Raw genomic sequence first — 23,385 nt, 5'->3', positions numbered from 1 at the left:
ATGTAAAAAACAATATACTTGCCCCACGAACCAAACGATCCTTCCTATGATCCTATCTAGTACTACTTACGAATATTCATAGATGACCTTTAGGGAAGGATGAAAAGAACCCTCGCTGAGATTGAAACTCATGTTTTAGTGCTTATTTTAATTGGAACGATATTTCAAGCTGGTTATTTTTATGACCATAGTGTCCAGACCAGTTTTCACGCACCTCAACTAATTCCATGACATATCTATTTCAAGCTAACTTTTTCATCGTGTTACAACTTACAACCATAGAAATGAGATGTTGGTTCAACTAAAAGTGCTTTTATTGAAAGAAAAAAAATTCATGGTCTTAATACTACTACAACTGAAAATATAGTAGCAGCAGCACTAGTTAAAGACAGTTCATCAGTTGAAGCTCAAGAAACACTAATAAATTCCTGGTACGACCCGGTAAGGCACCTTTTCACAATACTTTTTCCAGTATTTGCCATACCTGCAAAGGAGCAAGACATTGTCAAACTCTCACCTTCACTAGATTTTCATTAGACATGAAAGAGATCGAAACGTCCTGTTGTTTACTGATATTAGGGGGTAAAATGCTTGCACTAAATCTTTTCATCAGTTTTAGTTCAATCTAACTGCATACCTCGAGGTGCTTATACCTCTCGCTTATCAAAGCAAGCCTATGTTAAAAGTAACATCCTTTTATGGCCGGACAAGGAAACCTCAGATAAAGACTGTCTCTTGATGCTAGTTTTTTGTTGCTTGGATCTTCCAAAGACGTGGGTGGCCAGCATTTTTGGAGGATCCAAGCCACATAGCTTCCGGCAAGAACTCTCTGTATCTCTCTCAGTAGGACATACAATGGACTATAATTTCGCCATTTCCTTAACTAAAAAATGAAATAACAACGCCCCTTGCAATCTCTGCCTATTGAAGAATGGAGATGTCTCTTTTGGTACTTATCCTAATTTTGAAGCACTATTGTATTGTGCACAAGGGAGAGCGTTTTAGTTCTCAACTATAAAAACAATAGAAACATATATTTGTTTGCACGCAAGGTTCTTTGTGTATTGGATTGCATAATGATCAAGTTTTTGTTAAAGATTGAGAGTTGCTTACTTTGACTTGCACCGTTCGTCATCCCTTTTGGCTCGATCCAAAAGGAGGCCCGTCAGATAGATTACATAGAAGTAGGGAATGAACTGCAAGGAGGAAAAGTTATGAAGGAGAATGGATTGGTTAGATTCTAGCAGCTTAAGTAGACAGCGCAAAAATGATAGAGAGGAGGCAGAATATTTTTAAATTTCTTCTTGATATGCATAAAAATGTAAGATTCTGTCTATTTGATGTAAGCAAATGCTTACATGGTTGAAAAGAGCTGGCACACTCCAGAAAAATGAAGCTAGTATTTCTGGAACATAATGGAAATGTCGCGATAAGCCCCACCTGCATAATGTTTTGAGGTTTATAATTAGTGTTGCATCTGAAGTATACAGTACTATCAGCATCAAGTTCTTGAGAAATAGTTAAAGAACAAATGAGAACAAAACGGCAAAGATGTTCTCTGAACTACACATGCTAGCTCATTTAGCACTCTTTTGTAACAGCAATCTCGTACAGCTTATAAAGAACAAATTTGGTGGTTCAATTGACTATAGCTTGTAAACAGGAAAATCGGTGGCGGAAAGAGAGTAACTATTTGTTCCTATAAAGTTAACAAGGTTAAAGAAAAGAACTGACCATCCAGATGTCAGGAGAAGGCTGGTTTTAGTCTCGCCAGTGGTAGTAGTGTATGAGGCAACAATCTACAGGAAAATAGAAACCAAATCAGATATTATTACGAAGGGGAAAGAGAATTTCTAAAATATTTTGACTAGAAATGGAGTTTAAATTGTCAAGTCAACTACTGCATTATATTAGTGGCAGTAGAAGTAAATATAATCATGATTATCATATAAGTTGGGACAGAGGGAGTAAATCATAGATGCTATCCTCCAACCTTCGAAGGAGCCTTTCCCCAGACAAGGGCTTTGCCATTTGTTCTGCGAAACTCTTGCCTCTGTCTGTCACAATCATAGTTTATGTATACACAGAGAATACCAGCTACCAGAATAGAAATTGCAAGCTGCGAAAAAAGAAAAGAGTCAGGGCCATCACAAGCACAAAGCTAACAGACTAGGGATGGTGAAAGAAGCAAGTACACTTACATTTTTTGTTAATCATACAGCTTGGAGAGTAAAATATACTTATATTTTTAGCTTATTCAGATGTTCTATAATGCTTGTAATTTCAATGCATACTGTACTGGACATTCACATTGTAATACAAGTAGTTTCTTTCAGTAGGTTGGTATAATGCAAGAAATGTTCCACTGCAAATATCATTGTAAGCTATCCACCATCTTTAAGGTCTATACCAGTATCCAATGGATGAAAAAGTGCAACAGATTGTTCACTTGAAAACTGTTCTCGCAAATGATAATCTTGGTATAGAAAGATAATAAGTCAAAACCTTAGGTACAAATAGATCAGAAGTAACATCCCGTGGACAATGAACTAGCATCTAAATAACATAATGCAGATTCTTTGGGGAGTCAAAAGTACCTGAGGTCCAAGATTTACAGGATGTTTGACAAGGTACATGCCAGGAGAAGTGTACATACATGGAAGAAATACCAAGCAACCCCAGCATATGTAAAAACCAGCTGCCAAAACAACATCAAGATACAGAAAACATTATATCTTGCGTTCATGGTAGGGAAATACGAAACCTACATAGCACAGGAGAGCTAAGGTAAGGCACTAAAAACGACAAACAAATACAAAGCATGTACAAACCTCTGTCATGAGCAATATCCATGGTGTTCCAGTAACCTGCTTCCCACCAAAAGAATTTCGTGACATACACCAACGTTATTATGGCATGTATAAGCATGGAATCAGAGAGACTTCCATATTCTTCATACTGCCAAATTGAAAAGCATACATTAAAAATGCTGTGAACTTTCAAACTCCAAAAGTTGGAAATGAATGTTAATCAACAGATCCTTATATTGACAGTAAAGTAACCGAATACTGTTTGGGGCTCCTAAGATGAAAGAACAAGAACAAAAGTTAAGACTGCTGAGCTATGGGACTTCCAGAATATAAACAAGAAAGTAATTTAAATAATGCCCCTCCCTTTCTCCTGGATGGTGCTAGTACAGAAGAACAAAAAAAAGAATTTATCTTGGAGCCTACAGCATTTCAAAGTCAAATAACAGAAAACAAACAAAATTTGTTATTTCTTGATAGCCTGACTAAAGAAACCAAATTACTATCCATCAACAGTGACAAGAGGGCTAGCAACAATAATGAAATTTGAAGCTCTAGAACTGCAAAATATAGGAACCTTCATTCTCACTTTCGAGCACTTCCTTAGAGCATTTACCTGCTTTATACAGTAGGTAATAGGGAGGAGTCCCCAAGATATCATGCCAAATCTGCAGTTTGTGAAGACCTTGATATCGAAGTGCTTGCCAATGCGAGGATATAACTCCATCCCCTAAAAGAGTAAAAGAAGTAAATCCCTAGGTTAAGATATATGACATGACTTAAAAAGGATATTGCAAAATGCAAGTACAAGATTCAAATCAGGCCTTTCTAGTATCACCAATTTCATTTTTCATTGAGAGAAAAAAAAGGCAGAATAAAGTAGACAAGACAGTAAAGTAATTCATGGATACTTTCGACACCAGGTTGTTTGACTAATCAAAGGAAGGCAAGAAGTAGTCTTCATGTGTATTGCAAAAGATGCTTACCCAATAGTAGTCAACTATTATGTTCCCTGATGAACCGTGATCAGTGGAAGATGGTGCAACATGACCCTTGTAAATGACAACATCATGTATCAGAGAGGTAATATGTATATAGAAAAACACATTATCACTGAGGATTCTTTTGTATGCTTACTTTTATGTATAAAAAGAGACAGAAGATTAAGCTTCCAAAATTTAGTGTAGAGAGAATCTCTCCCAGATGATCATACACGATTGTAGGATTGAATATTCCAAACCTGACAAAGAGGGAAAAGTACAAATAAGGACCAGAAGGTGATTCATTTTCTAGACTAAATTACTTGAGAAGCACTACTCGAACAACTAATATTCAAGATGGCAGTGAATCATGCTCAATCAAACAAGTAGTATCATGAATACCACACGAGAATATAAACATTTTCCTGACAAAATTATAATGATCAGCTTCATAAAATGGGAGGACAGAGAGAAAGGAGAAGCTTCACATTAATCAGACACCCAATTATAGTGAAGTTGCACGTTCACAAACTATAGTGCAGCATATATACTCAAGAATTGATATTTTAAGTTTTTAACTAAACAAACTAATAAGTTGGGACAATACCCAAATTTATTATGTGCTACTGTACTAGCTTCCGTTATTATCAAAAAGGAAGTCATAATACTTTCCCATGCAAAGCTGCTATTCCCCAAGAAAACCAGTATGATTTACCAAAACAGCACTCTATAGAGTCAAATTTTCAGAATTCTAGAGCAAGTAAAATGTCGACAGTATGTGAATGGAACTTCTTACCACCAAAGGCAGAGATAGGTAATTAGTGTCACTGTATATGCTGCCATGCCATTTGCCTGCCATAAGACAAAACATATAATTTCAAAATTTGAAGTGTATTAACTGTATAATAATTGCAGAAAATTCTTTTACCATGTCACGAAAACAAATAGTAGTGAAATAAACTAGCCACAGTAACATTTGCAATTCAAGAATTCACGTTATAAAACAGACCACAGGGAAAATTTCCTGAAGAATTATCATCAATTACCTTATAGACAGGCCTGTGTCCAGTTGGAGATATCGGTCCTTCAACCCTTTTCCCAGGCAACAAAAGCTGAAGTGTAGCCTCAAATAGAGCATAGCAAATTATTATTTTTCCCGCAATTGCAGTGGGTCTTGGCCAAATGTCAATTAGTCCTTGCAGGCCATTCTCCTTTAGATAATTAAATGTTTGCAATACAGATCCATCAGCATGAACATTCGTATACCACCTGCATGTAACACATCGAATTTCCAAAATTAAATCAATCACATAGATTCATGTCCTCATTAATAGACTATTCAGCGATGAGCAGGTAATAAGCTAAATCAGCACAGTGAAACATTAACAGACTTCACGTCGTTTAGATCCATTTATCAACCCTTCTTTCTGCACCAACTTTACTCCTTTCACATGACTTAATGTACAGCTTTTGTTTTAAAACTGGAATCTTTATCACTTCCCAGTTTCATTATTACTCTCTTTTGTTAATGTAGTCAAACTAACAATGGTCTGTGGATCTGGAAAGAAAGCATTGAACCATACACAAGAAACTACTCCCTCCCTGTATTCACTATAGATTTCCACTTTTACTTTGTCACTTTTAACGTATCAAGAAAAGACAAATTTTTTCCTATTTTACCATCAACATTAATTACTTATTTCCCAAATCATTTCTCAACCTATAACACTACACATTATTCATATTAATTTTCTCAAGGAGCATGCAAAGTCCAAAGTGGACAATAACCATGGTAGCAAGGATTCAAATTACAATAGAGGCAAAAACACTAGAGTTACTTGAGGTGCATGTACGGTGGTTTGAACACCTCCATCCTTAAAAGAAGCTACCTTTATTGCCTTGTAAGAAAAATCTCTAGCCCTATTAATGAAATTTTCCTTTCACCCAAATCATAGAAAAAGTAGAATCTTGATAAAAACCCACCAAAGACATGAAAAGTCCAATAGAAAGTAGTACAAAAGAATCAATCTTGATAAAAACCCACAAAAGAAAAACAAAAGGTCCAATCTTGAAACACAGAAACAAGTCTAAGATATGTGAAATTGATAGATTTTGAAGTAAAGAGGATGAACTTACATAAGAATAACAAAAGGGGGTACTAAAGTGAGCAGAGCGAGCATTGAGATATAGGTGAATAAAGGAGGGTGAACCAACTGAGACTCCGCCATTGCTTCTTCCTCCCTCCCTCCTCTCTGCTCTCTGCACTTGTTTTGTATTTTGAAAAACTCAGAGATAACTCTACCACTGCTAATTTTCTTGATTATAAATTACATACTCACACTGTACACTGAAAATGTTCCTTGTCGTATACTGCTGACGTGGTTCTCCAACTCTCCGCTGATTCTTCTATATATGAATTCGCTAATATACCACGTGAGAGAGTAGGTTGCCTGGCGTGCTGCAATCACAATCAGTAATAAACACATTGAATGAGAAAATATGTAGTGTTTTGGTAGCATTAATATTTTTTACTGTTACATTATATAGTTTGGATGCTAGCTACCTATTGTATTATGTACACGTTATTCAATTTATTTTTTATTTTGATTTATCAGGTTTTAAAAAATAAAAAATAGATTTTTTAAAAAAGAAACCTAAACTATTGATATATCGGATGTACCAACATTACTTTTAAAGTATGTTTGAATTAACTTATTTCAAGTATTTTTAAGCACTTTTGGAGTGTTTGAATAACTCAAAAAAATGTTTATACGCACGTAGTTTTAAGTTAACTTATAGCTTATAAGTCAAAAGTTCATTCAAACAAGCTTTAAAATCTCGTGATCTTAAATATTTCACGTAGAAAGTTAAGAATTAAAGAATCGTAAAAAGGAAAAATGTATTTAATATATTTTAAAAAGAATAGATTTTTCCTTTTTTTGATAATTTTTTAATTTTAACTTCTAGGTGACATGTTTAAAATCATAATTTATTTTCTTAAATTTCATGTTAAATCAAAATCAGACAAACAAATTCAAATAAAAAAAGAAATAAGTAAAGTATGAACAACGTAACAAATTGGAAAAATTACTTGGATCGGTACCTTTTAATAAATAATTACTAATTTTAGCGATACTTTTTATTTATTACCATTTATAGCAATATATAACAATACTATGTTAAATCTGCAATATATATTAAAAGTGAATTGTGTATGCAATATATATGAATTATAATTATTTTTTAAAATATATGATGTTTGTTTGGTAAGAAATTGACACATGAATTATAAATGTATTAAAATATGTAATAAATGTATTGACTATCAATAAAACTTGTATTATATGTGAATAATAAATTGTTCTTTATAATATGTATTAAAATTATATTATAAATGTAATAAAAATAATCAAATTAAAAAAAATGTTATTACTATAAATAATAAATATTTTCTTAATATACTATATCTATTTAAGTTTCCCCAACAAATTTTTGCAGATGAGCTCTGGAAAAGCCCAGCCCCAGTTTGGCGCCGTGTCTTGGCCCAACACTGATCACTTTAATTACTGTTTCACGTGGCCCAACAAGATTCTCTATTTGTGATCCATTTTATTATCAAAATGGCCCTCTTAATCACTTAAGTATAGAGGTTGGTCCATTTTTATTAAAGGACAAATTACTTAACTACACTCCTTTACTTACCTTAATATTCATTTATCCCTACTTATTTCAAAATTTTCAAAAATCTCTTATTTTACATATATATCCCGCATGTATTCCGTGCACAACGCTATGTATCCCGCTATGTGGAATGTATCAAACGTTATATATCCTGTGCACAACGCTATGTATCCCGCTATGTGGAATGTATCAAACCTAATGTATCCCGCTATGTGGAATGTATCAAACCTAACGTATCGCGTGCACAACGCTATGTATCCCGCAAACATCATTTTTAAGGGATTTTTGGTAAATAGAAAACTAGAAGGGATATGATGTTATTTAGTACTTATAATATGTGGTTCCTATAATTTATACTTATTAAAATGGTCCTTAATGTATAGAGGTAATTATCAAGGTCTTAGGATCCGTTTGGTATTAAGATTAATAATGCAAGGATTAGTAATGTTGGAATTAGTAATGGATGAATTAGTAGTGCAGAAATTAATAATGCAGGATTTATTTTTACCAAGTGTTTGGTTTATTGTTTTTCATCTCATTTTGTGTTTGAATTAAAACTTTATAAAAATCTTCTTTTCAATTATACCCTAAAATTATTATGTAATTAGGTTAAGGTAAATAATTGCCGACAATATTTTTTTTGTAGCCTTCTAACTAGATATGAGAAGAACAATTTTGTTGTCATGTTTGCTTTTTTCACTTAAATTATTTGAGGATAAATAATTGTCATCTTAGTAAATTTATCACATACAAAATGTCAATTTTCAATTTAAAAAAAGATAAATTATCAACTTTTTAAATTGAATAAATCATCTACATTTACACATAAAAATTGCAAGTTGTAGTTTTAATATGTGTGCAATTTTATAAATTGTTCAAAATACAAATAATTAGAAAACCACTTAAATATATATATATATCAACAAATTATATATTCAATTAAGATCACAAATGTCATGTGATGATATATTTGCCTTTTTAATTAGTTACAACTCACATTTCAAATATTGTATTAATTTGTATTGGATTTATTTAGTAACAAACAACTCTCTCTATATAATTTGTAAGCTAATTTATTTAAACAAATTTACTAGTACAAATATAAAACATAAAATCAAGAAAATAAATAAAATAATGAAAATGATTTGAGGGATATTCTCGTCTTTACATACACTTATCCCATGGTATTATATCTTATGTATTATTAATACCTCCAAATGGAAGGTATTAGTAATACATCCTATAATACTATGTAGAAGGTATAACTAATCCATGAATTAGTTATATACATATATATGCTCAAATTTCTACCAAACATAGTACTAAATAATATCATACATAATACATGGATTATTTGTTTTAATGTTGCCTACCAAACGATATGTATTGAGGTTGGTCCATTTTTATCGAAATGATCCCAATGTGTAGAAGTTGGTCTATTTTGATCCCTGAGTTGATGTATTCCTTTAATGGAAATGATCCTTTATGTATGCAAAAAGGGGATTAATGTATTTTAATTATGGAGTAAATCGTAAATTTAATGACTGGTGATAATTTTAACTAGCTAGCTTATAACACTACATCTATGAGCAATTGTATTCACTCTGCTTGAATTGTGACAATATGTGATAAATGGATATACATTTCACTGTATACGTTATACATTAAAGATCATTTGATCATTTTGTCATCATTTACCACACCTTCAAGTTGTAAGGATTTTTTCTTTATTTGTTAGGAAATACTTTTTAAGATAGCAACTTATTCACAATTGAGTATTTATATTAAGTTAATACATAATAAAAATAGGTGAAATTCATCGACACACTTTAAATAGGGCTTTATTGTATCTATTTGACATTTTTTACTGAGTTGTTACGTTGTGTGTGCTTCACCCATTCTTAAGGCGTGCAGAACTTTCTTCTCTTTTGCTTTTTTTTACCTCACTATCTATCCTTACCACCTGCTCCACCTTCCACCATGAAAAAAATCGTTGGAAAATCTTATAAAACATGAAAGAACAAAATACAAAATTAAAGAAAAATCATGTCATCTTTATCGAAACCTCACCGAAAAGTCATTTTCAATAAAATAGTCCTTTAAATAAAATCTACAACATTTTTTTTTTGTAAAAAAATGAAAACATGTGCTTAATAAAAAAAAAATTCATATGTTTTATTTTAATTAGTTATTATGTCATGTCATTTATAAGTTTAAAAAAAATATTACGTACACTTTATAATTTAGCTGATTGTCAAAAGATTTTTTTTTATATTTATTAAGGTTCTTAATTAAATAAAAAAATAAACTATGATTTATGTTGTTAAAATAAATATTTTAAAAATAAACCATACCTATTTTCAATTCACTTGATATGCAGGGGAGGAAGAGGTATTTGGAGTTAAAAAGAGTGAGCAGCATCAAAACAAAGTGACCACAATTCTCCCATGGCTTCTTCAGCATCACAGTCTCTACCATCAGACAACCTTATTCATGTATTCTGGGACGAGGGTATGCTGAAACATGACACAGGAAGAGGTGTTTTCGACACAGGAATTGACCCTGGTTTCCTTGATGTTTTAGAAAAACACCCAGAAAATTCAGACAGGGTAAAAAACATGTTGTCCATTCTCAAAAGGGGTCCTATATCACCTTTCATTTCTTGGCACCATGGCCGCCCTGCTCACATCTCTGAATTGTCATCTTTCCACACCCAAGGTGCCCATCTTGAACTTCCTTTCAAGATTCTCTTTTTTTTTTTTTAATTGAGTTTAATTTTTATCTGTCTTTGCTGTTACTAGTTACTACCAATTTTTGGAATGAATTCATAAGTTTTTGTTAGGCAGCATTAAAAGTTTAGGTTTAATGTTAAAAATTAGGATTTTTTTGTTTTTGTTTCTGAAGGTTAAAAATCAGCATCTAAGAAGACCCAAGTTAATTTGTTAGACTATTGGGAAGTGAAAGGCACAATCTTTTTGGTAAAGATTAAACTTTTAGGCATTTCTACTTTAAGAATTCCGGGTTGTGAAGAGAAATGTCTTTCAGGAAATTGAGGAAGTGTGATAATTCTTAAAGCCGAAAGATTGATCAAAGATCATTAAGTTAATTACCAGGATAAAAAGAAGCTAGTATTGTATACTTCCATGCCCAAATTGTTTGAAAATGAACTTAATTATGACATGGAAGTCATATGGATTTATTCTGAGCTTCCGAAGCATGGATAGCATAATCAATGTGGTTAAAAGGAATGAAATTATCGAGAAGGAAGGCTTAATGGATTGATTGGTTTGAAGGAGCAATAGGAAAAAAGGTGTTGATTATATTGAAGGAATTGGAAGAAAGGAAGGGGTTGATTAGTTTGAAAGAACATGAGAAAAATAGGAGTTGATTTTCTTGAAGGAATTGAAGAAAGAAAGGGGATAATTGGTTTGAAGGTATAGAAAGAAAGTAAAATAATGCATGCTTAGTTTAAATTGTGAAATCCTTACTTACCGTTTCTTTCCATCCTACCCAATCAATCACAAATAATGACGAACATCTTGAGAAGAAACAGTAATAATTATTCTATCATGAGTTGGCTTTGGTTATAAATCCAACCCTATTCTGAAATCTATTCTTATTTCAAGTTTAAGCCTCTTAGCTTTTTCATTTTTTATTTGTCAGAATATGTAAATGAACTAATTGAAGCTGATAGAAATGGCGGAAAAGAATTATGTGGAGGGACATTCTTAAATCCTGGGTCATGGGACGCTGCACTTCTTGCTGCTGGTAGTACATTATCAGCTATGAAGCATATAATTGATAGACATGGGAAAATCGCGTATGCATTGGTCAGGCCACCTGGTCATCATGCGCAACCTACTCAAGCTGATGGGTATTGCTTCCTTAACAATGCGGGTCTAGCTGTACAACTGGCTTTAGATGGTGGCTGTAGGAAGGTTGTTGTCCTTGACATCGATGTTCATTACGGGAATGGAACAGCAGAAGGATTTTATCATTCTGATAAGGTTCTTACTATCTCCCTTCATATGAATCATGGTTCTTGGGGCCCCTCTCATCCACAGGGTGGAACTGTAGAGGAGCTTGGTGAAGGTGAAGGTTTTGGATATAACCTGAATATACCGTTGCCAAATGGAACTGGGGACAAAGGGTATGGTTATGCCATGCAGCATTTAGTTGTTCCTGCTATCGAGAAATTTGAGCCTGATATGATGGTTTTGGTTGTTGGGCAGGACTCAAGTGCTGTAAGTGCATTATTTTAATTCAGTTCAGATTTTTGTATTTTGTGATGAAGTTGAAAGGTATTTGTGGAGTCAAGTTCATTAATCAGTGCAATATCATCTTTAAAATGTGAAAAAGGCATATCCAAACTTGTTAGTTGGTGATTGGTCTTTAACCCACACAGTTAACTTCTGTAATTCACAGATAATTGCTTGGACGTTGTGTTTGTTGTCAATTGGATAATGCTATCATGTTCCTATGTTGCATAGTCTGAATCTGCAGTTTGGCTGTTTCAACTTCATTTTGACAAGTTAAATTTTGTTTGAGTCAAATTTTCTTCTTATAATTACTTTTAGGTGTTCTGTCAATTCAGTTTGTCAGTGTCAAAACTTCCTAATCATGTTCAATGTCTAAAACATATTCTTAACTAGTATTGTATCAATATTGTTTAGTTCATAGAGCTATTGTGTATTCTGCTAACTCAGGAAACTTCTTGCACCCGGCTTACGTTTCAGTTTGATCCAAATGGAAGACAATGCTTGACAATGGAAGGTTACAGAGAGATTGGGCGGACAATTCGTGGCATGGCAAACAAGTATAGCAATGGACGGCTCTTGATAGTCCAAGAAGGTGGATACCATGTTACATATTCAGCCTATTGTCTGCACGCGACTCTTGAAGGTGTGCTCAATATTTCAGAACCTCTATTATCTGATCCTATTGCTTATTATCCTGAAGATGAATCATTTCCAACAAAGGTAATCGAAGCTATCAAAGACCATTTCTTAAAGATGATTAGTTGATATCTCATTTCGTGTTTGCTTATGAGCTCAAACACTTACTGTCTCCCAACAAGTCGCTGCTCAATACAACAATGTAATTCCATTAGTGGAGTCTGAGGACATTAAATGTAAAAAATATTTTTAAATACAATAATTTCCCTTTAATAATATGTTAAATTGTATTGAGAAAAAGGGATGCTTGTGATAGATGACAAGAGATGGAAGAGGAATTGAAAACAATACTACATCTTTAGTTGGCTGACAAAATTTGAAAAAGACATTTCACCTAATTTTGCAATTAATATGTAATTTTTTTTTAACAAAGAAAGAAATATCACTACTTCAGTTGCATGCAGACGTAGAGGAATTTGGTCTAGACAGAGACATCAGTTGCATACGCCTTTCAATTAATTTATACATATTGATCACTTAACTATAATTAAATTATAAATAAAAATATATCTATAATTAAGCGCAAGATATATGCTTATATTTCCCTACTCCTTGCATTATATGTAAATTAAACTTACTAATCTAGTATCATGATAAATTGATAAACAATTGTTGTATTAAAAAAAGGAAAAATCACCTCATATACACATTTAAGAGTCAATATTCAGGTTTTAAATCTACTTTTAAAAAATTCTTGCTTATAACAGTTTAATTACCGGTTATAACATATCACTAATTATTTATATATTAATTAAATTTTACTTTATTAAATAAGTAATTTTTTATAATTTTATATTATTATTAAATTATTTAAATAAAGAATACCCCATAATTATCTCTTACACAATTATAGGGATTTTATATTGATTACACTTCCTTATTTAATGTTATACTCATAACCTCCCATTAGTCAATCCCACCACCCTTCCCCCACACATATCCAACTATACACGCTATCACCCTACTTTCACCTTCTTCTCTCCTATTTTTCTCACCAGCCAACTACACAACATTCAATCTTTCGTCCAATTTTTTTTCCAACAAAATTATGTCTAAGAAACCTATTGAAACGCCTCAAAAGAGTCGTAGATTGGGTGAAGGAACATTTAATGATGATGTTCATGTTTCAAATTTTAGTATATTAACTCAAACCCCCCCCCCTCCCCCGCCTAAAATTGTTGAAAATTCGGCAAATATTCAAAATCCGACGACGGATGGTTCATCTAAGTTGAAGGAGCGACAAAGAGAGAAAAAATGAAGAAAAAAAAGGTCACCCCTACAAATCAAAAGGGGAAGAAGAGGAAGGGGAAAATTGTTGAAACCCCTTCTGATTTTGATTTTGATTTTGTTACTGAAATCAAAAAGAAAAAAAGAAAAAAAAAACAAATGTAGAAGTTTGAGCATCTTCAAAACCATCAACAAGAAGAACAACAAAAAGTTATTTTTTTTTAACTTTTGGACAATTTTTTTGTGTTTAAGTATTTGATGATATATAATATCATATGTTTTCTTTTAGGCAAATACCGTTTACATATGAATTACTGATTGCCTATTACAATTTCAAGATACTATTTTGAAAATATCAGTGTGTTTCCAAACTGTACATTTATTGGATGGAATTTGTATGAAATCTGATTAATATGTGTATGACTACGCTTAAATGTTTTGATTTTGAAAAATTTATGAATTGTGATATAATAATGGTATGCAAATGGTATGAATTACGCTTTAACATTGGTGTGATTGTCTATTAACTGTGTTTATGGTATAAATTATTAAATTGATATGAAAATTATATGATTTGTCAAACTACTGATTTTTTCTAAAAAAAATCACATTATGCTTACTTTATATTCTAAACATGTTTTTGGATGAAACGTGTATGAAATCTGATTAATACGTGTATGCTTATGAGTTTAATATTTTATTGTTGGATATTGTATGAATTGTGATATAATATTGATATACAAATGGTATAAATTGTGTGATTATATGAATTTGTCAATTTTTATACATGTTGTTTGGATAAAACGTGTATGAAATTTTGATTAATATGTGTATGACACTAACTGAAGTTAGTGTGGGAATGAAACACTAACTGCAATTTTTTTTAAATTTATTTATAGTAGGACACCAGTTGAAAACCAAATTAATATTCATGTAAACTTACATTAAATTAAATACTCAGGATACCATAATTACCTTTTATAATTATCACTAATATTTACACTATCTTATGTATTAAGCTGGAATAAATTTTATTTTTAACAGTATGCAATCTATATGATTAATGAATGAACAGTGTATAAAGAATGAATGGTATATTAAACACTAAGTTTATAATGCACTTCAAACCAATTATGTTTCATATCAAAACAAAACATTAATCTAAACGACAAAATAAAATAAAAATTATATATAGTTTAAACAAATAAATTGTCATTAGTTTTGCACAGGATAATTTGAACATGCTTCATGTTGTGGGCTTGTGGCCAACTTGACAACATCTACTGCAAGTAACTTTGGACCTTTTGAATTTCACATCAGCAACCCTCTTTCATATATAATTCATTTCATTTGAAAATCAACATAATTGTCTATTTCATTAAAAAAAAAAAAACAATTAGTCTAACATTATACAAATCAATTAGAAATATGTTAAATAATATTAACTTTTCATTCCAAAGACAATACAAATTTCATCCATAAAAATCATTATAATAACAACAAAATTATACACACTCGTCATTATTTGTTCATACAAATATCATTCAGACAGTACATTACAAAACAAATTTCATACAAAACATAATATTTCACATTTAATACTCACTTAATACACATTTCATACAACAATCATCATTCATACCAAATTTATACATTTTCATTCTCATTTAATATACATTTCATACAAAACGATTATTCATTCAAACTATATACATTTCTCGTCCCAAATAATTAATTATTGTCACCAACTTTATATAGAAATAACAAAACTAATATAAACTCAACAATTTCACATTTAATACCAATTTAAAACACTTGTAATACACTTCGTAGAGAATTCCAATTTTTTTTTACATATTTCTTAACACACTTTTCATACATAATTCATTTGACTTATACTATCAAATTCATTATCAAATAAAATAAATTTTCATAAATTCGTCAACATTATAATTAAATTATTTTTACAAAATAATTAGCACACTTTCATAGAAATTTCATTTAATTTATTCTATCAAATTTATTCATAAAATCACATTAAATTTATAATTTCACAAAACAACAACCGTATACAAAATAAACAAATAAACAAAAAAAACACTAAATTTTTTACATTTCACAACAGTAAACATAATATGATATCAACAGTTAACAAAATATGACTTCACCTTCAATTAATCGACATTTTGATCATTTTTGTTTCATTTCGCTATTATTCTAAAACAAACGTTAAACAATAATAAATATTAACCCGAAGGATCCCATCTTTTACCATGTTTGATTAAAACTGATATGTAGTTGTCCATCACAACAAAATCAAGAATTTTCAAAGATGAAAAAAACTTCAATTACTCGAATGTGGGATTTTTTTATGTTGAAAATTGAAGAGAGAAACGTTGAATTTTTTTTGTTGCAAATTGAAGAGAGAGAAACGTTGAAAAAAGAAGAAGAAAAAATCTGAATTTTATTTGATTTTAACTGATTTGAGTGAATTAAGGATACTAAATAATCTTAATTAGTTTAAATCCCTTAATTCATGCTATTTATTAATTATCTACAAAAAAAAAATGATATGATTTGATTTTTTAGTTTATCTTAACTGATTTTGAGTGAATTAAGGATAAAAAATATTGTTAATTTGTTTGAATCCCTTATTTCATGCTAATCATTAATTATCTACAATAAATTCAAATTAAATTACAGGCCACACTTTTAGTTTTTTACTTTATTATTTCTAATTTCTTTTTTTTTATTTTCGTTTATCTTTACTTTTTCTTTTTTAACTTTTTTTCGAATTAATAAAAATATTTTTTTTATTTGTGAATTTGTTATAACCTGAAATTTTTAATGTTATAGCTTGAAAGTCTAAATATACTGCTATAGCCTGAAAATAGTACTATAATATATGTCATGTATAAAATTTACACGACATGGAGGTCACAACAAAATTAAACTAGGAAAAAGGTTTATTTAATGTGGATTGAATCAAGTTGTTAAGGAGGTGTGAAGTGCCCGTGATGGATGGACTTATATATTTTAATAGAAATGGTCCAACCTACATGCTACAACATTAATTATTTCCCCACTCTCTTTTCCAAAGGCTACGGACTTATTCATCAATTTATACTTATTGTGTGTTTCACTTTTCAAAAGTTTTAATTATTGAATACATTATATTTTTAAATTATAAATTCAAAAATTTAATATATAACGGTACTAAAGAAATATTGTCTAAATTGAACCCGTTACACACATATTCTATCTAATTGCATCACCTTTCTCTTTGACTAGATTCATTAATCCAGAATTTAATTTGAAAGTCATATTTCAATTTGAATATTTTGAAAATGTTGTTTTTGTTGAGAAAGCAACCCTATTTTTCATCTTAAATTGATCAAAATATGCATTTTTAAGATGATTAGATTCAGTAACAAAAGATTAGTGACTAACTGAGATTTAATTATTTTATTTCTTATTTATTTATTTCTCTCTGTCTTATAAGAAGAAAGATATGTTCAAGATATATGCTTTTAAAAGATGATGTTTGGACCCAATTATGAAAGACAGTTCGGTGCAAAAAACATCACGTATGTCATACTCAAGAGGTATGACGTAGACAGTCTCAGTCTGGCATAATGCTTGTATTAGTGGCTGCTTCAACAACTCAAATTCGTAACCTATAGATCACACATAAACAATTTTACCCTCGAACTCAGTTATATTACACAACTTCCTATATTCATTTATCTTTACTTTATGTATTCATAAATTTTCAGTTTTATTGATCGTCCTTCCATTTAATTAGTATGTTTTAGATTTAAATTGTATTGTTATTTCATATTCAAAGGATAATATACTTTTTAAAATAGCCTAAAGAAACTCAACCATAGTTGGATAAAAAGATTTCCTCAATAGAGGTCGTAACTATGAAAAATGTCTTTCTTGCTAATTAAACAAAATTGTGTATTTAACTTTTTCTAAACATTTTAAACTAAATTTGCGTGCATTGATTGTTAACCGTAACTTTTGTCATCTTAGCTGGTCCTTTAATTACATAGTAATTTACTAATTAAACATTGAATAATTGATTCAATAAATTTCATATCTCATTTTTCACGCTCTATTAATAAAATGCCACAATAAATTTTTAAATTTCAAGTATATTATGTGAAAACTAGAATAGATGACACTTTTTTTTAATTGGAGTACTCAATTTTTAGTCTAGAATATGAAAAAAAAATGCTTCTAGACATCTTGAGAGGAAAATTCAAATCAATCAAACTATGAGACGATGAAAAAGTAATAAATGCCAATAATGTTACGCAGGGAAGAAAATGACAAGAGGAAACATGTGGGCTGACTTGCCGGTTGGAAATTGTTGACACTCAAATTTTGATACGCATGCAAAGGTAATAAAAACAAAAAAAAGAAGGCAAAATTTGGTCGAATGTTGCGCTCATCATAACTCCTCATCATGTCCAAAACAACACCACCGACACATCCATTTCTTCATTTGACCCCAAAAATCATGCCACCCCTATTTTTTAGAGAATAATAATAGTAATGTAAAAAGATAAAAAAAAATAAATTAAAATCTAACCAAACTAGCACAACCCAACGTTTCGATTTGCTTATTTTATTTACTTTTAAGTCTATTTGAAAAAAAAAATAAATTATTTTATAATTCTTTAAATTAATAGAAATTTAAAAGTAAAAAGAAGACATTATTGATCATAATTTGAATTTTAGAAAAAATCAAACAAATAAAAAAAATTAATTTAATTTTAACAATTAAAAAATCAAACTAATAATTTGAATTTGATTTTAATCGAAAATTGACTCAAGGAAGACATTATTCATATTTTTTTAATTTTGTTTAATGAAATTAGTATAATTAAAATAGTTAATAATTTAGACATGAGATTCTGAAGATCTCATTGTCCATTTAATTAATATATATTTTCTCTCTCCAATAATAGTTATCCACTATTAATTTGCATAGAAACAATAAATAATATAGGTAATATTACTATACTATTCTTTGACTTTATTAAATTTAATGTTTTAAAAAATATATTAAATAATAAATATATATAATAATAAAAATAAAATAGACACAAAAGGTACATTATCTCTTGATTTTTTAAATTGGACAAGTATTGTTGTTGAAGGGGGAGTAGTCAAATCCAAACGAAGATTTACTATAAAAAGGAGAAAAAAAGAAAGAAATAAAAGTAAAAGAAGAAAAAAAACAGAATTGTGAGAAATCAAAGGACAGAAGGAGACAGAAAAAAAGGTGTCATGAATTTGTACTTGTCTTTAGGGTTTGATCCACACTGCACCACAACTCTTTGCTAAACTCATCTCTCTTTCTTACAAAATTCACTCACATTATTAAAAAAAGGTACCATTTTTACAACAATTTATAGTTATTATGTACTTGCATCCTTATATGTTACTGTTATGTACTTTGTTCATTTGGGGCTTACAATTCTTGAGAAAAAAGTATGTAATTTTATGATAATCTTGAATTTTCATCATGTGTGTATATAAGTATTGTGATTTCAGAGGTGTTGTTATATACTTATGTACATTAGGTGTATTTCTTGTAAATGTTGTTTCTGGTGTAACAAATTTGAATGATTTCAAGATTTTGAGTGATTTTAGAAATGGATTAGAGAATCCTGAACTATTGAAATGGCCTTCCAAGGGGAATGATCCTTGTGGTCCTCCTGCATGGCCTCATGTGTTCTGTTCTAGTGACAGAGTTACCCAAATTCAGGTTCAGAGTTTGGGTTTAAAGGGTCCTTTACCTCAGAACTTGAATCAACTTGATAAGCTTCAAAATCTTGGCCTTCAGGGGAATGGTTTTAGTGGGAAATTACCTACTTTCAATGGATTATCTGATTTGAAATATGCATACTTGGACAACAATGAATTCGATACGATTCCTGGTGATTTCTTTAATGGTCTTAGCAGTGTTCAAGTTTTGGCTTTGGATTATAATCCGTTTAATGAGAGTGGATGGTCTATTCCCATTGAGTTGCAAGATTCAGCTCAGTTGACGAATTTTTCTTGTGTGCAATGCAATATTGTTGGACCTGTGCCTGATTTTTTTGGGAAATTGCCTTCTCTAAGTGCGTTGAAGCTGTCGTATAATCGTTTGACCGGTGAGATACCGGACAGTTTTCGTGATTCAATGCTTCGGATTTTGTGGTTGAATAATCAAGATAGTCCTGGAATGACGGGTCCAATCGACTTAATTGGTACTATGGATCAGCTTATGTTGTTATGGCTTCAAGGCAACAGTTTTAGTGGACCAATTCCTGATACAATTGGTGATTTAAATGACTTGAAGGAGCTGAATTTTAACGGAAATCAACTCGTTGGTCTGATTCCGCAAGGTTTGGCAAATCTAGACTTGAGTGTGTTAGACTTGAACAATAATAAGCTCATGGGTCCTATCCCAAAGTTTAGAGCTGCGAATGCCACATATTCCTCAAATTCTTTCTGTCAGCCAACTCCTGGTGTTCCTTGTGCTCCTCAAGTTAATGCACTTTTAGATCTTCTTTGCGGTTGGAATTTTCCAGCCAACCTTGCTCCTGAATGGAGTGGCAATGATCCATGTACAGGTCCTTGGTTGGGAATCAGTTGCAATCCTAAAGGCCAGATTACGATTGTTAATCTACAGAACAAGAACCTTACGGGTACGCTTAGCCCTTCACTTGCAAACTTGGATTCACTGCTTGAAGTTCACTTAAAAAGAAATAGTTTGCACGGTCGAGTTCCTGCAAACTTAACAGATCTCAGATCCTTGAGATTGTTGGACTTAAGTGGGAACAATTTTGATCCACCATTACCGAAATTCCGGGATCGTGTGAAAGTCATTACAGACGGAAATGCTCATCTTGTTGCTAATGTAACTGCGGCTCCTCCTCCTCTGAGTATTAGCCCATTTCCTCCATTGAGCCACAGTCCTAAATCAAGCAAGGAGTTACCATCGAAAAGCCCGTTTCCCGGTGATAATCAGCCAACATTATCAGATACACCGCCCTCCCCAGAGAAAAGTTCAGGTTCAGACTCAAAGTCTCCCAGTGGAACCAAAGGGCGGACCACATCAGAGAACCATGATAAGACCATGATCATTGTAGTTGTGAGTGCAGCTTCTTTCGTCTTCACTCTTCTTGCCGTTGTTTTGTATTTCAAGAGCAAGAGAAAACGAGACAAGGATTCAGGTACTATTGTTATCCACCCCAAAGAGCCATTCGATCAAGATAACATTGTTAAGATCACTATCTTAGAAGATCCCATGATGTACAGCTTACAGAGTGGTACTACAACAACTACTACAACTAGTGGTGGAACAAAAGGTAGTCGAGTGATTGAGATTGGAAACCTTGTCATTTCAACCCAGGACCTTCGGAGGGTAACCGATAATTTTGCACCAGAGAATGAGCTTGGTCGTGGTGGCTTTGGAGTTGTTTACAAAGGCGTAATTGAAGATGGAATTCAAATTGCAGTGAAGAGAATGGAATCTGCCATTATCAACAGCAAGGCATTGGATGAATTTCAAGCAGAAATAGCTGTGCTTTCTAAGGTTCGACATCGCCATTTAGTTTCACTTTTGGGTTATTCCATTGAAGGAAATGAGAGGCTTTTGGTATATGAATATATGTCAAAGGGCGCTTTGAGTAGACATCTTTTCCGCTGGAAGATCCTGAACTTAGAGCCTTTATCATGGACAAAGAGACTCAATATTGCTCTAGATGTCGCTCGAGGGATGGAGTACCTTCATAATCTGGCACACCAGAGCTTCATACATCGCGATCTCAAATCATCAAACATTCTTCTAGATGATGATTTTAGAGCAAAAGTTTCTGATTTTGGATTAGTGAAACTCGCTCCTGACAAAGAAAGGTCCGTTGCAACAAGGCTTGCAGGAACATTTGGATACCTTGCTCCCGAGTATGCTGGTATGTGTGCATTTTTTTCCATTGGTATCTCTTTCTTAGACACTCGTTTTGACTGTTCTGGTAAATATTATCATTTAAGCATCAATTGTATTTTTTACGCTCGGGTAAGCTGTTACATGAACACATCTCTACCTGAACGAAACCAATACTCTTTTAGTCCCTCTATTTTAAGAAATGCATCAGTTCTATAAAGAGAATCCAGACTGCTGAATTGCGCTTCTGACCTTCCAAGCCCTTCCTTCTCCAGCCAAAATAGAACAGAGTAACTAATGGAGCATTTACGTTTTTCCTTTATGTTGTCGGTGTGCCTACTAAATTAATATACCTCGGACATTGATGTATCAATCTCGCATCATTCAGTGATATTCTCATTCTGTTCACTATCTTTGTTAAACAATTCAAGTAGAAGGTTTCACATCCTCTCTCCATATGATCATTCAGAGCATAGTTATCATCTTGACTCCACAAAAAGAAACAGAAACTCTATCCCTTTAAAGATACTTTTCTTTTGAGGCATGGTACTGAAATATGTTTGTGTAAAGCTGTTCAACAAGCATGTCATACCTGTTAATTTTGGTGTAGAAACTATTGCTAACTTTATCTTTATGTTACCTGTATATTTTAGTTCTCAGTCTTGTTGAGCGAATTACCTAGTCACCTTTCATATATCCTAACTCACATTTTACCTCTCCAGTGACTGGAAAAGTCACAACTAAAATAGATGTCTTCAGCTTTGGGGTGGTGTTGATGGAACTTGTGACTGGACTAACTGCCCTTGATGAGCATCGGTCCGAGGAAACTCGATATCTAGTTGAGTGGTTCTGGCAGATAAAATCGAATAAAGAAAACCTCCTTGCTTCCGTTGATCCAGCTCTTGACGTGAAGGAAGATATCCACAAGAGCATTTGCACTATGGCTGAATTAGCTGGACATTGCACTGCAAGAGACCCCAATCACAGGCCTGACATGTCACACGTTGTGAATGTGCTTGGCCAACTAGTTGAGTCTTGGAAACCCGTAGAAGAGTCCGATGAATATTCAGGAATTGACTACAGTCTACCTCTGCCAGAAATGTTGAAGGACTGGCAGGATGAAGACACTGGAGACTTCACCAGTACTAGTCAAGATAGCAGAGGAAGTATTCCTGCTAAGCCAAATGGATTTGCGGATTCTTTTACATCCAACGATGCTCGATAGGTGAAGTTGGTTTTGGCTACCAAAGTCCATTGCTTCCTTACTATTAGTTTTGCTAGCATTTTTGACATGAATTTTGCTTTTGGCTCGTGAAAATAATCTATGGAGGCATTGCGTCCAGTCTATATATGGTAAATATACAGATACCGAGTTGGCATGAATATTGATCAAGAGATCAAATTGGTGTCGTCCAGATACAGAGCAAAAAACAGAAAAAACTTTTCAATTTAATGTTGTTTACACAGTTATTTGTTTTGAATGTTGCTTGTAAAAGTTATATTTATAATAGGTTGGTCCAATTTGCTGTATAAGTTATTTACATGACACTCTTGAGAATCTTATGCATGAATTTGAGAGTGATGCTCAAATTAATAATGCAAAAAAAGGTTTGATTTTCTTGATTATAATAAGCCTAATTGGAGTACTAATTTTGTATACACTACTACTACATGCAATTATTTAGTAGCAAATATTTTCGCAAAGAATTAATTGAAAGAGTAATATGGGAAAAAAATTAATTAATACTTTCTTTTTTCAGCATAGTAATCAACTAATATGACACACAGGA

The 23,385-nt window shown here is 31.9% G+C and overlaps 3 protein-coding genes across 3 annotated transcripts; 2 read left to right on the top strand and 1 right to left on the bottom strand.

Annotated features, from left to right (window-relative positions):
* Positions 1–203: 203 nt before the first annotated feature.
* On the bottom strand, positions 204–6,183 carry LOC125807437 (7-dehydrocholesterol reductase-like). Its single transcript, XM_049487154.1, has 13 exons — positions 5,924–6,183; positions 4,834–5,056; positions 4,584–4,639; positions 3,945–4,047; positions 3,794–3,859; positions 3,424–3,537; positions 2,832–2,958; positions 2,598–2,698; positions 1,994–2,119; positions 1,735–1,799; positions 1,359–1,440; positions 1,114–1,196; positions 204–484 (listed from the first exon to the last, which is right to left on the bottom strand). The coding sequence occupies exons 1-13, from the start codon at positions 6,013–6,015 to the stop codon at positions 418–420; spliced, it is 1,305 nt and encodes a 434-aa protein (XP_049343111.1). The 5' UTR covers positions 6,016–6,183; the 3' UTR covers positions 204–417.
* A 3,658-nt stretch (positions 6,184–9,841) lies between these two features.
* On the top strand, positions 9,842–12,641 carry LOC125807446 (histone deacetylase 8). The gene is made up of 3 exons (XM_049487164.1): positions 9,842–10,186; positions 11,132–11,712; positions 12,205–12,641. The coding sequence occupies exons 1-3, from the start codon at positions 9,916–9,918 to the stop codon at positions 12,490–12,492; spliced, it is 1,140 nt and encodes a 379-aa protein (XP_049343121.1). The 5' UTR covers positions 9,842–9,915; the 3' UTR covers positions 12,493–12,641.
* A 6,441-nt stretch (positions 12,642–19,082) lies between these two features.
* Positions 19,083–23,102, top strand: LOC125807416 (receptor-like kinase TMK3). Its single transcript, XM_049487126.1, has 2 exons — positions 19,083–21,623; positions 22,318–23,102. Exons 1-2 carry the CDS (start codon positions 19,190–19,192, stop codon positions 22,818–22,820), a joined length of 2,937 nt encoding a protein of 978 aa, XP_049343083.1. The 5' UTR covers positions 19,083–19,189; the 3' UTR covers positions 22,821–23,102.
* Positions 23,103–23,385: the final 283 nt, after the last annotated feature.

The sequence above is a fragment of the Solanum verrucosum genome, unplaced genomic scaffold (genome assembly GCF_900185275.1).
Source record: "Solanum verrucosum unplaced genomic scaffold, falcon-dt-bn FXZP01000183.1, whole genome shotgun sequence".
In the NCBI taxonomy this organism is placed as follows: domain Eukaryota; kingdom Viridiplantae; phylum Streptophyta; class Magnoliopsida; order Solanales; family Solanaceae; genus Solanum; species Solanum verrucosum.
This window is presented reverse-complemented; position numbering and strand designations above follow the sequence as displayed.

What these genes read in the sequence shown, in the direction of transcription:
- LOC125807446 (XM_049487164.1), top strand. Translation starts at nt 9,916, where the DNA reads ATGGCTTCTTCAGCATCACAGTCTCTACCATCAGACAACCTTATTCAT. An exon ending in GTCATCTTTCCACACCCAAG is followed by an intron (nt 10,187 to 11,131) that starts GTGCCCATCTTG and finishes TTTATTTGTCAG; the next exon opens with AATATGTAAATGAACTAATT. An exon ending in TTGGGCAGGACTCAAGTGCT is followed by an intron (nt 11,713 to 12,204) that starts GTAAGTGCATTA and finishes CTTACGTTTCAG; the next exon opens with TTTGATCCAAATGGAAGACA.
- LOC125807437 (XM_049487154.1), bottom strand. Translation starts at nt 6,015, where the DNA reads ATGGCGGAGTCTCAGTTGGTTCACCCTCCTTTATTCACCTATATCTCA. An exon ending in ACCTATCTCTGCCTTTGGTG is followed by an intron (nt 4,048 to 4,583) that starts GTAAGAAGTTCC and finishes CCTCTTTGTCAG; the next exon opens with GTTTGGAATATTCAATCCTA. An exon ending in GACGAACGGTGCAAGTCAAA is followed by an intron (nt 485 to 1,113) that starts GTAAGCAACTCT and finishes GCTCCTTTGCAG; the next exon opens with GTATGGCAAATACTGGAAAA.
- LOC125807416 (XM_049487126.1), top strand. Translation starts at nt 19,190, where the DNA reads ATGTGTGTATATAAGTATTGTGATTTCAGAGGTGTTGTTATATACTTA. An exon ending in CCTTGCTCCCGAGTATGCTG is followed by an intron (nt 21,624 to 22,317) that starts GTATGTGTGCAT and finishes TTACCTCTCCAG; the next exon opens with TGACTGGAAAAGTCACAACT.